We start from the raw sequence: 12,283 nt of genomic DNA, 5'->3' as shown, positions 1-12,283 counted from the left end.
AAATTTGGGGGGGGCCTCATTGGATTGCTAATCAGAATTTTTTATGCTATTTTGGAGATTCAGATCGATCAGAGGGTGGATACCTCCCCGTCCCCACACACATTTTCCCGAAATGGATTTGATAGAAATTTTGAGATGGCCATTTGTTGTCGTAAAAAATTCGAAAAGAGGTCAGTTGATTGGAAAATCAAAGGGCTAGTGTGCTTTTTAGTAGTCAAGGGTATTTGGAGAGCAACTAACTTCCCTCCCGTGCCCACCATTTCCTGAAACACATCCAATCGAAATTTGGAGATGAAATTTTGTTCAATGTAGTTGACAGGTCAGGAAAATTATGTCTTTGAGAATGCCAACCCCCCTACAGCCCTCAGAGCAAGGGTTGTAATTCATGCCCTGGGGGCATACAGGGTATATATAGAAAGGGTGATCGTATAAGCTTCAAGGGAATCATTGGATTGGTAATCAAAACTTCTTGTGCCCTTTTTAAGGTTCAGAGTGGTCGGAGGGTGGATACCCCCGACACACCTCATATTTTCCCGAAACGCATAAGATGGAAATTTTTCGATGGCTTCTTTCGTCTTAGAAACCTCAAAAAGAGCTCGATCGATTGCAAATTGAAAGTGCTAGTGCCGTTTTTAATGTTCGAAAGTGATTGGAGGGCAACTAACCCCCCTCCCACGCCCACCATTTCCCAAAACTCAACCAATCCAAATTTTTAAATAGCCATTTTTTTCAACGTAATTGAAAGGTCTGGTAGTTATGTCATTGAGGATGACAACCCCCCACAGCCCTCAGTGTAAGGATTGTAAGTTATGCCCTTGGGCATATGAGGTATATATAGAAAAAGTGATCTTGTAACCTTTGGAGGGGGCACATTTGATTGATAATCAGAAGTTCTAGTGATCTCTTTAATATTCAGAGTGATCAGAGGGTATATATCCCCCCACACCTCATATTTTCCCGAAATGAATCTGATTTTAATTTTGAAATGGTCACTTGTTGTCACAGATACTTCGAAAAGGGCTCATTCGATTGGGAATTAAAAGGGCCAGAGCCATTTTAATAGTCAAAGGTGATAGAAGGGTAACCCACGTCCAAAATATCCTGAGTCACATCCAATAAAAAAAAATTCATAGCCATTTCGTTCAAGGTAATTGAAAGGTCCAAAAATGATGTCTTTGAGGATGGACCCCCCCCCACCCATAGTCCTCAGGGCAAGAGTTGTAAGTTATGTCCTGGGGGCATATAAGGTATATCTAGAAAGGGTGATCGTATAAACTTCAGAAGGGGCTAATTGGATTCGCAATCAGAAGTCCTAGTTCCCTTTTAAAACGAAGAGTGATCAGAGGGTGGATACCCCCAACTCCACTTCTTATTTTCCCATTTGCATCTGATAAAAATTTTAAGATTGCCATTTGTTGCCGTAGGAACTTTGAAAATACCTCATTCCATCGGAAATTGAAAGGGCTGCTGCCCTTTTTATTAGCCAAAAGTGATTGGAGGACAGACGCTCATCAATTCCCAAAACACATCTAATCAAAATTTTGGGATAGCCATTTTGTTCAGTGTAGTTGAAAGGTCTGGAAATTATCCCATACCTTCTTAAGGTCAGAACATAATTTTCACTTTGCTGAAAAAAATGGCTGTGGATTGTCTCTTTAGCATACATATACTAATATGCATATATTCCTTAAAGAATTAATAATTTTTAATTCATTTAAATTAAAAAATTAAAACATTTTAAACGTATTTTGTTTATTTAAATCATACAATAAATAACCGAGTCTAACTCAAAACGAGCAAAACTTAACATGAGTAAGGCTGACAAACCCCCATGCCTTCCTAAGACCAGAACATAATTTGCACTTTACTGAAAACAAAATATAATTAAAATGTTTTCACTTTGCTTTTACTTTTGTTAAAATGTTTTTACGAGATATATGTAGTGAAGTCCTCCCCTTCCTCTCCAATTACAGAGCGAGTGTCTGGTGCCCTTTTTAAGAGTAACGAGAGATTTGAGGGCAAGCAGCTGTTCTCTCAAGCCCTTTCATTTTCCAAACGCATCCAGTCGTAATCTGAGATAGCCATTTTGTTCTGCTAGTAGAACGGTCGAGTAACTATGTGTTTAGGAATATTAGGCATGTCAACCTCCCACAGTTATGCAAGTGGCCCATTGTGCTTTAAAACCAGATGTTTCTTGAAAAATAAATCAAAAGGCATTGTGTTAAATGGTTGCCAATAGGACACCGTAGCAATATATCGAAAATGACTGGTGGGATTAAGTTGAAACTTGTGTGGATACTACTATTACTACTTGTCCTCTTACAATTTAAATAAATAAAAAGAGCGTAAGTGTATCCAGGTTGTCAAAGAGCATATGTTGAATCTTTTGGGAATGATATTGACTTACTTACTTTGACTTAGGTCTCCTGCCGAGTGTTGCTCGGCGTAGAGAGTGGCATCTGCCTCCTCCATCCCCTTCGGTCCAGTGCGAGGGTTTGTGCTTCGCTCGGTCTGATATTTGCCGTCGCCAGAAACTCGGACAGGCCTTCGGACCATCGCTTCTGCAGTCGGGCACGGGGTCACTTCCAACTGGCTTCCGTAGGGTCAAAATCAAATATCATCTTTGCGGGTTAGTGCAGGGGTATTCAAAGTAGGTGTCTGAACCATCGTAAGGTACGCTCAGCTGCTTGGATTGAAAACAGAGACTTCTTGGTGAGCTGCAGCAGCTTCTCGTCACTCATGAAATCAAACCACCTTATACCTTCGATCATTCTCTGGCTCTTCGTCTGGAATACATTGATGGCCTTTAGCGTTGCGGTTGATGCATGCCATGTTTCAGCTCGTAAAGCATTTCAGAATCGACGAGTGCGTTGACAATTCTCAGTTTTTTTGAACGACTGATGTTCGGTTTTCGCCAAAGATGACGGTTTAGTCTGCGCATGGCAGAAGACACCCTGGATATCCTTGCTTGCTGCTTGGGGAGAAGCAATCCATCTGAAGAAATTGCTGAGCCCAGGTTTAACCTTTGGAAAACTTCAAAGCTAGTTTTTCTGTCTAGGCTAACTGGAGAATTAATAGTAGAAGAAGACGGGTTTATAGGCCTGATTTTCGTTTTGTCCCAGTTTATCTGCAGTCCTGCGCTTGCGGCCTCTCCTCGTAAGATCTGAAGCGCTTCCAGCAACTGATCCATGGAGTCCACTAGGATGGCAATGCCATCGGCAAAATCAGCATTTAAGATGACACGATCTCCTAACTTGAGCCCAAAACTGAGATGTGACGGTGCCTTCGTGATAATGTGGTCTATGATGGTATTGAAGTGCTCTGGGGCCACCACACATCCTTGACGCATTCCTGTTGTGACTTGGAAGAACTTCTATTGTGTTGTGATTTGTGATTGGGTTTGCTTGAACATAGCTCTCTGTACTATAGTGTAGAGCTTTGAAGAATCTGCAGTATTCCGACTGTCTCAGAAAGGCCAGTCGATTCTAGAATCTGTCAAAGAGGTTGAACGGCCCAACATAAAAGTAGCTTGCTCTGGTCGCTGAATCCTACGAAGAACATCCTGACATCGATCCAGCTGGACCATTAGGAAAAGTTTTCCGGGAGCCGACAGCAGAGCTATTCCACGGTAATATGAGCAGTCGCTTTTAGAGTCTTTCCACTTGCATAAGGGGATAATGTCACCCTTCCTCCAATATTTGGAGATTATCTCAGTTGCCAGATTATGGAGAAGGAACAGAAGCATTGTAGGGCCCGCATACCTCGGCAGTTCGGAGCTTAAGCCAAAGATACCAGCAGTTTTATTATTCTTGAGCTTTTTAATTACATTTTCAATTTCTGAGGGACTAAAGGGCTCATTTGGGGGAACATCTGCTTCATTTCTTTGACTGCTCGACTGAGTGATTTTAACATTTGGAGGGACAGGTGGACTGGCTTTATTTAGGAGTGAGCAGAAGCAGTCCTTCCACTGCTCAAGACAAGAACCTTCTTCAGAAAAAAAGTATCCCGTCCCTGAATAGGACAGGGCGATTTAAAATCGCGATTTAAAATACTGTCAGACGTCTTCGCTGGTGCTAAGTATGCTAAGGAGATCGAAGCGAATCGACGCATGAATACTATACTTCAGGCGAGTATCTGACTCCTTAAGTTTCCCAATATCTGCAGCGACTGGCTTTCTTTCCAGTCGTTGTATTTGGAGGTAAAGCTGAACTTCCCGAGCTCTGCTGATCTGTAGTTCCTGCAGTTTTTCAATGATGATATCCAGCGTTTAGAAATAATGACGTGGTTGATCGTCTTCTTTATGCCACTGTCATTACTATACCACGTGTACTGGTGGATAGTTTGGCGTTGAAAGTAGGTATTCGCGATAACAAGGTCGTAGGAACGGCATAGTTCAAGTAGGCTAAGGCCATTATCGTTAAGTGGGTGTGGGGATACAGGACCAATTGTGCCATGCCAAACACTCATATCATGACGCACTGTGGCATTGAAATCACCGAGAAGAACAGTTATATCGTGGAAGACACTGTCGTGAGATATCTGGTCAGAGCTGAGTAGAACTCTTCCTTGGTTTTATCGTCAGAACCGTTGGTAGGTACATTGCATACGATGATGGTCATTTTACCATGCTTGTGTTCAAAGCGGGCCTTCATTAGTCCGTCTGATACGGCCTCATGCAAGACTAATGCCTTTTTTGCCAGGCCAAATTTAACGTGAGGCCAACGCCGTTCCTTCTCATGCTTCCTGCAGACCAGAGCAACGAGTGATTATTGCCTATTTGTTCTCCTCTGCTTCTGGTAAGACGGGTTTCTTTGAGACCGGTAATCGCCACTTTATTCTTGGAAAGTTCTTCAAAAAGTAAAATTTTTGATGCAGGTGCATTCAGAGTCAACACATTCAAGTGGTTATTCGAAGCCTCCTTTGGTCCAGAAGATTTAATTTGTCAATCTTTCTGATGTCGTCAGCAGAATGTCTGCTGACGCGCGATGGTCAAGATTATAAAAGGAAGTCCGGATCCAAGGCTATTTTTTTCACTATTCGTTGGACTTATTTTTGGGTGGAGGGTTGCTAGCCCAACCGACCCTAGGCCTGGAATCTGATTAGAGCTAGATTAAGCTAGATACTGAGATTCCTGGGGTGGGCTTCACCCACTACAAAAGGTTGTAGCCACCCTGATCGGAGTGTTTAGTTAAGGGAAACCCCATATCCCGAGGCACATGGTCAGCAGACAAAGTCTGCATCTTTCAGGACGAACTCCACTTACCTCCAAATTATTAAGTTGTATTTTTCAGGTCAACTTTACAAGCTATAAACTTAAATATAACAAATACTGTCTGTGTCAAGATTAAAAATTGTTGAAAAAGTTTCTCCAATATGAAAATACTCATATTATGGATTCTTATTGAAGAAAATTGAAAAGATATAAAATACTTTTTTCCATAAAAAAGACTATGTCAATAAAAAACCAACCGAAATTAATTTAAAAAACTTTTTCCACAAGACGAACTTTTCGAAAAGTTTAAAGGGGTCGAGAACTTCAGTAGTAAGGTACACATTGAAACCAAAAATAGGCCGATACCAATTGTGAGGAATATAAGAGGGTTATAATCAACAGTCGGCTCTTAGCTCGTAATCATTTTCGGCAGTGAGGGGTTCGCATCTTTTGCTAGTTAGTGTACCTTGTCCCGGGGGTATTTGATGGTAAGACCAATTTGGTTCCAGTGGTAAGACATGTAGGGGACTTATAAGTAACATTCGGCTGTTAGGCTACAATTATCTTCAGTGATGAGGGGTTTGCAACTTCTGCTAGTTGCAACGAGGGGTTCGCAACTTTTGCGAGTTGGTGTACCTATTATTTATTTAAGATCCTTACAGAGTAAAAACTTCAGCGTTTACTCGAAGCGAGGAAACAAAACCAAAGTGTTGCAGTCGCGCACACTTTACTCGGCCAAGCCGAACAAAGGTTGCCGCAACACCTCACGTTGCCCATACAACGTAGATCTGGTTTCTGTTCGCTTTGAGTTTCATTTTTTTATTGATAGTTATTTGTGATAGTTGTACGCTTGGAAGAATATTCGGCTTTATTTTTGCTCATTCTTAGCTTAATGGAGCTCTTTAATTTTCTTTGAAAAACTTGTCTTATGGAAGAAGTTTTTTTTAAATTAACCTTATAAAACGAGGAAGTCTAGGAATCTTTACTACCATAAAGATTCGTGCACTAAAACAATACAACACCAAAAATTCATAAGGTACTATTATACCTTTTATTTGCTTATTATTACCATTTTCTATAGTTTCTTCAAAAGGCTCCAATCCTTATGAAGAAGAGAATTTTGACTTGGCAAAAATTTTTACACTGCAAACTTGTGAAGGACGAGCTCAATGCTCGTCCTTGACGAGCAATTAGTGCAGCCACGCGTCACTAGTTTTCCACAAATATCGGTTGGAAAAACTGCTAATCATATTAACTTAAACAGCGACAAATCTGCTATGTAGTAGTATGAACTATTATTAAGAACCACCTAGAGGAAATGGCCTGGAAATTTTATGTGAAACAGCTTGTTTTCTATTCATATTCTTACTATCGAAGTCTCGATAGTAAGAACTAAAAGCATTTTCTTTTATATAAGCAAAGTAAGCAGACGAAATTAACGTACGTCTGGATCAGATACGTGCGTAGGGAAGAGGTGTTGAGGTTGTTTCTCCTTGAAACACAAACACCATTGCAGTTTCTTTCAAAACCTACTGTATATCTTGCTATTTCTTCTTTTCCTGCATTTTTGTAATTTACTTTGAGACTTATTGAGTCATTGATAACCATAAAGTGACCCTTCGCCCTTTGAAATATTATAAAGAAGTGGTAATTCTCAACTTAATTTTGGATACCATTCAACTATTTTTTCCTCTTTTTGTAGGATGGTCAATTCCAACATGTTGTAATACCCAAAGACAAGCTTCGCATCATTCTTGTAAATTCAAAAGTGTCTCGGCGGACTTCTGACCAGGTAATCAAAGGTAAAAATCGAAGAGACCTTCTTCCAACAGTTATGGAGCATGTCTACAACGCGCTGCATGCCACTGCAGAAGAGGCTAAGCTAATTCTCGGAAGACTCGGTGAAAAATACGACTATAAAAGATTGAGTGTAAGTAATATTCTGTTGATATGAGCTGCTTCTTGACACCACCAAGAATGAAGTCACTTTGGTCTGAGATACGATCGAATTTTGATCAGAATTTCATCGTTGGTAAGAAAATTCACCGTATGGAAAATAAAAATTGTGCTTGCTGAGTATAGAATAGTTTACAGGGTTGCCGCTCCAACAAAAATGGAAGTCACCTTTTATAAAAATATAATCAGATTGTGAAATTACTATCATTAAAGAGAATCGCACTTGTTGAGATAATGCTGATAGACTTCTTGAAATGGGCCAAGAAATGTTTCAATGTTATCTTCTGCATTATCAAGAAGGTCGAACCAGGGTTGCCACCATCGGAATGAACAAATCACCTTAGAGGACGAAAAAAAAAATGCTTACAGTTTTGTCATCCCACAAAAAAAAAATGAAACTCAGGTTTTATTAGAAAAAAGAACAATCAGATTATAAAAATTACTATCTTTAAAAATTAAACAGGTTGAGTTAATATTGACTGGCTTTTTGGTACTGGTCAAAGCTGATCTTTTGTCTTCTAATGAAATATCTCCGATAGATAAGTCTATTTAGGCGTATCTAGCTGTTTGTATACAAATCGAATCTGAAGAAACTCTCAACTCTTGGTGTTGAGCCTTTTTAATGAAGGCATTTAGTATGTTCTCTTGAAGTACAGGGTGTCTAAAAAGGAACGCCGGATCTACTATAAATCGATTACTATAAATCGAACTTATTAGTTTGAAAGAAGCAAAAAAACACACCAGTCTCTTCAGGAGAGGTTTGAATTATACGTTAAATACAACATCGGGCGTATGCCACCCCCATGGTAGCCCTACAGGCATTTATTATCTCTATGAAATGTAGCCTGAGAAAACTAACCTTATTTTTGCTAAAGGAGGGAAACATCCCCCAATTGCAACGGAATCTTAATCAAATTTGCACTATCACATTCAGCGTATCAGAAAATTTACTTTAAAGGTTTCAAATTCCTATCTGCAAAAACGTGGAATTTTGTAATTTTTGGCAGAAGAAAGAGTAAAATTCCTCATTTTTTTCAGATGGGAGCTTGAAACCTCTAGTCAGTTTCTCTGATATACTGGATATGATGATGGGTTTTCATTAGGGCTCAGTGACTTTTTAGGGGTGCCTCCTCTTTTTATCGCAAACTAGGCGAATTTTCTCAGGCGTTCTGAAGAAAATGGTGTATTTAGTTTGCTTTTTTTTAAATAAATAAATTCAATTTATAGTAAATTCATATCCGGCGTTCTTTTCGGGTCTTTTTATATTTGGTAATTTGCAGTTGATATTAAAGTGTTCTCTGTTAAGGCTCATTCACAACGAGCTTTAGCTTATGCCCAGATTTTAGCGAATGTTGGATCCATTTCTGAGATTAGCTAGAGTCAGGACCAAAGTTCAATCGATTTGAACTTTTCTGGCATTCACCGGATGTCAGCCAATTAAAGACCTTCGTTTACCCTTTGCTGTAGAGAAAAAAAAACTTATGGGTGTTTAACCTTGTGGTCAATATTTTCCATCTTAATTAGCCTGAATTAACCAATAATATAAAAAAATTTAAATGTGTGCGGTGGTAGATAAAATCTTGCCGCTACATGAATCTCATTGTGATGAGCGTTAAACGCTTCTAGTTCCCTTTTTCCGATTTGAAAGAGATAAAATAAGTAGCAGAAATTCCGCTGATAGAAACATAGTTAAACATAGAATTAAGGAATTGTTTTTAGGCCAATTTTAGTCTGTTTCTGTTTTTTGGTAAGGTAATGTTCTCTATGACCTTGGTAAAAACGATTTCAACGAGGTTTTTACGAGGGTCGTCCGGAAAGAGTGTCTCGCTGGGCTGTCAGAAATAGTCAAGTATGCTAATAAAAAAATTCAACATTTCCTTTATTTAACCGCTTTTCATAGTGGGGCAATAGTTCTGTATTCCTTCTTCAAAGAAAATTGATGCCTGCAGGGCTTTGAATTAGTCCCTGAAGTCCCTTTTTTGGCTGAAGTCCCATCCAAGTCCCTTTTTAGGCATTAAGTCCCTAAGCTCCCCCAAAAGTCCCTAAAACTCCCTATCTGGGAGGATCATATATTTGAAAATTGAACCATGATGTATTTGAGACCCTCTTTTGATAATATAGCTTCTCTACGGATCCGGTTGTGCTGAGCTCTTGGTTACGCCGTCACAGTTCAGAAAGAAGCAACAAAACTGCTGGCACGCTGGTCTCACAAAAGATCAAACTAACAAACTTGAGGGAATACAAAAGCGTGCATTGCGAGTGATTTTGGGGGATGCACTGCTACCTTGTGAAGAATGTTTTGTTCTGTCAGGTCTAACAACGCTTGAAACAAGGAGGCACGAACTTCTAATGGGCTTCGGACATGGCCTTCTCTCATCAAAGAAGCATTGCAATATCCTACCACCGAATATTACACAAAACAAGCACGACACCCGGCACCGCAACCAGTTACAGCCATACAGCTCCGGAGCAACACAGCGATACAGGAAATCATTCTGACAATATTTTACCACTCATTTCAATCTACAGTTTTATACATTGCGATTGTTTATTTTGATGTCCCACAATAAATTATTTGTCATTGTAAAACAGTGGGAACTTCGTGACCAAAACGTCTATGAACTGTTGTAAACATAGGCAGCTAATAACAGCACAAAATTGGCCTATATGGTAGGTTGGATGGATGAGACGCATTGTGACATCGTTCAAGGATAGAGTAACATTGGCCTATAGGGTGGTTGGGATGGATCGGTCATATCGTGGTAACGTTCGAGGATAGATAATTCCCTGTAGCCTCATAAAATGAACTATACCAGTATGAGTTTGTTCGAATTGATTTGTATTCCAATGGTACAAACTATAGATGAGATTTATTGAAAAAAGCCTGCAGCCATAGTAACACAGAATACAGTCTACAAACAAATCTCAGGAACAAAATACAACTTTAGAAAAAAAAACACGCTAAGGTGCAGCATATTAACCATCAAACACCAATCGTAAGAACCGTAACAGGCTCTCCTCAAACATGATTCCCCGTGTTTAATCCCTAAACGAAGAAAATTACACAACTGTTTAATAGCACATGCGTTCCTCTCAGCCATGCGCTCAATTAACCAGCATTCACTCCCAAACACTCGTCCAAAACATTCATTCCGCTACTCAGACAGCTCTTCACGCTCGCATACAAAATGAAATAAGTTTTCATTCACATATCAACACACAGGGCAAAATTAGGGATCGGCCGCCAGCATAAACTTTCCCTAAAGTTTTCTTCTCTCACCTAAATCTAAACCATTCCCTCTTACCAACAACAAGTTCTTCAAATCCTCTTTATTCAACCCAAATTTAAAATAAACCTCCTCCTTCCAACAGTCTTTAGCTTGGGAGTAAAACTTCAAAGACATAGATTGATCTTTATGAGCTTGTCACTCTTAGATTTCTGTATCATTTAGGGCTTGCTGGACTTTTTTCCATACTGACACGCTTTCACCCATTGGGCCTTTTCTTTCATTCCACATCTCGAAAAGGCCACAAAGGTCCAGTATTTTCTTGACCTGATTTGGCCACGAATCACGTCTACCGTCCTTCAAGCTCTCAAAACAAACTGCCTTAAGAAGTCGAACTCTAGGAAGCCGAATTATTTTCTCCCAGAATTTCACCATTCTAACCAATCTAACACTCCTTAAGACAGAGGCTTCCAACTTGTGGGGCGCCCCACCAGGGCGCGCGAGACAGTTTCTTAAATAATTAGAAATAAGCTATTGAAGGTTATGAATAGGATTTTTGAACAAGGGGAAGCACATAGCGATGTTAGGGAAATATTAATTAAACCACTGTATAAGAATGGTGATAAGAATGAGTGTTGTAATTATTGAGGTCTGGTCTGTGTAGGTAGCAGATTACTTAGTAATTTGATAATTTTTAGACTGAGAGATGCTGTAGACAAAGTTTTAAGAGAAGAACAGTTCGGTTTTAGAAAAGTAGAGGATGTGTCGACCAAATTTTCACTTTTAGGTTAATATTTGAGAAGTGCATGAGTTATCAAACACCTTTGGTCCTCAGTTTTATAGACTATGAAAAAGCGTTTGATTCTGTTAATAGAGGAGCTTTAGCGAAGTTCTTATCCTTGGTTGGTATCCAGACAAATACATTAAAAGTAAGTCGTGTTATGTACGAGAATGACACTGCTGCGGTTAAGGTAAGAAATGGGATTAGCAGATGGTTTCCTATTAAATCAGGAGTTAAGCAAGGTTGTATGCTATCCCCCATTATATGGATAATTTTGATGGATTTTGTCTTAAAGAGCACTTGAAAGGGAATGGGAGACCCCGGAATAAAATGGGGAGGGAAAACTCTCCTGGACTCAAATTATACTGATAATTTAAGTATCCTAGATGAAAGTGCGAGTAAAATGAATGAACTTTTAGGGGTTTTGCGAATTCAGGGTGCTAGAATATGTTTGAAAATTAATGTTAAGAAAACTAAGTCATTAAGGCTAGGAATAAGTGAAGATGAAAAGGTGACGTCGGATAGTGAAAACATTGATCAGCTGGACAGCTTAACTTACCATGGTAGTATTATTAGTAAAGACGGTGGGGCAGTGAAGATGTTAGAAGTAGAATAGCAAAGACTTGTTTTGCTATTCTTCATAGTTATTTTTTTTCATAGTTAATTTTTTTTCGGAAGAACAGGAAGATAAGTCTGCAACCCAAGATTAGAATATTGGAAGATACAGTGATGACAAGGGTCAGATATTGGTCTGAAGCATGGGTGCTGCGAAAAGTGGATGAAGATTTGCTAGATTTTTTCCTGAGAAACTGCCTACGGAGTGTTCTGGGTACCAGGCTGACTGACCGTATTTCATTAAGCAGGCTCTACGAAAAGTGTGGTCCAATACCGCTTTCAAGGGCTATAGTGAGAGAATGGTTGCGATGGCTAGGGTACGTTTTTGCGGATGAATGATGATAAATTGCCGAAAATTGTCCTTTTTGGCCAACCGTCTAAGACTAAACGGAAAGCAGGTCGTCAGCACCTGGGTTGGGAGGATGTCATAAAGAAAGATTTAAAGGAATTAGGAACTTCCTGGGAGAGTCTAAAGCGGGAGGATTTGAATAG

The 12,283-nt window shown here is 39.5% G+C and overlaps 2 protein-coding genes across 5 annotated transcripts in view; both read left to right on the top strand.

Annotated features, from left to right (window-relative positions):
* LOC136032911 (uncharacterized) overlaps positions 1-12,283 on the top strand; it is a 155,906-nt gene that overhangs the window by 103,421 nt on the left and 40,202 nt on the right. The window lies entirely within an intron of this gene.
* The window catches only part of LOC136032914 (mevalonate kinase-like), an 86,573-nt gene that overhangs the window by 71,105 nt on the left and 3,185 nt on the right, over positions 1-12,283 (top strand). For all 4 annotated transcript variants that reach the window (XM_065713370.1, XM_065713372.1, XM_065713371.1 and 1 more), the window contains one exon: positions 6,915-7,142. In XM_065713370.1, coding sequence (XP_065569442.1) covers positions 6,915-7,142 — 228 coding nt within the window. The remainder of the gene's footprint in view (positions 1-6,914; positions 7,143-12,283) is intronic.

Source organism: Artemia franciscana, chromosome 11 (assembly GCF_032884065.1).
Source record: "Artemia franciscana chromosome 11, ASM3288406v1, whole genome shotgun sequence".
Classification (NCBI taxonomy): domain Eukaryota; kingdom Metazoa; phylum Arthropoda; class Branchiopoda; order Anostraca; family Artemiidae; genus Artemia; species Artemia franciscana.
The sequence above is the reverse complement of the archived record's forward strand: the minus strand, read 5'-3'. Positions and strand labels throughout refer to the sequence as shown.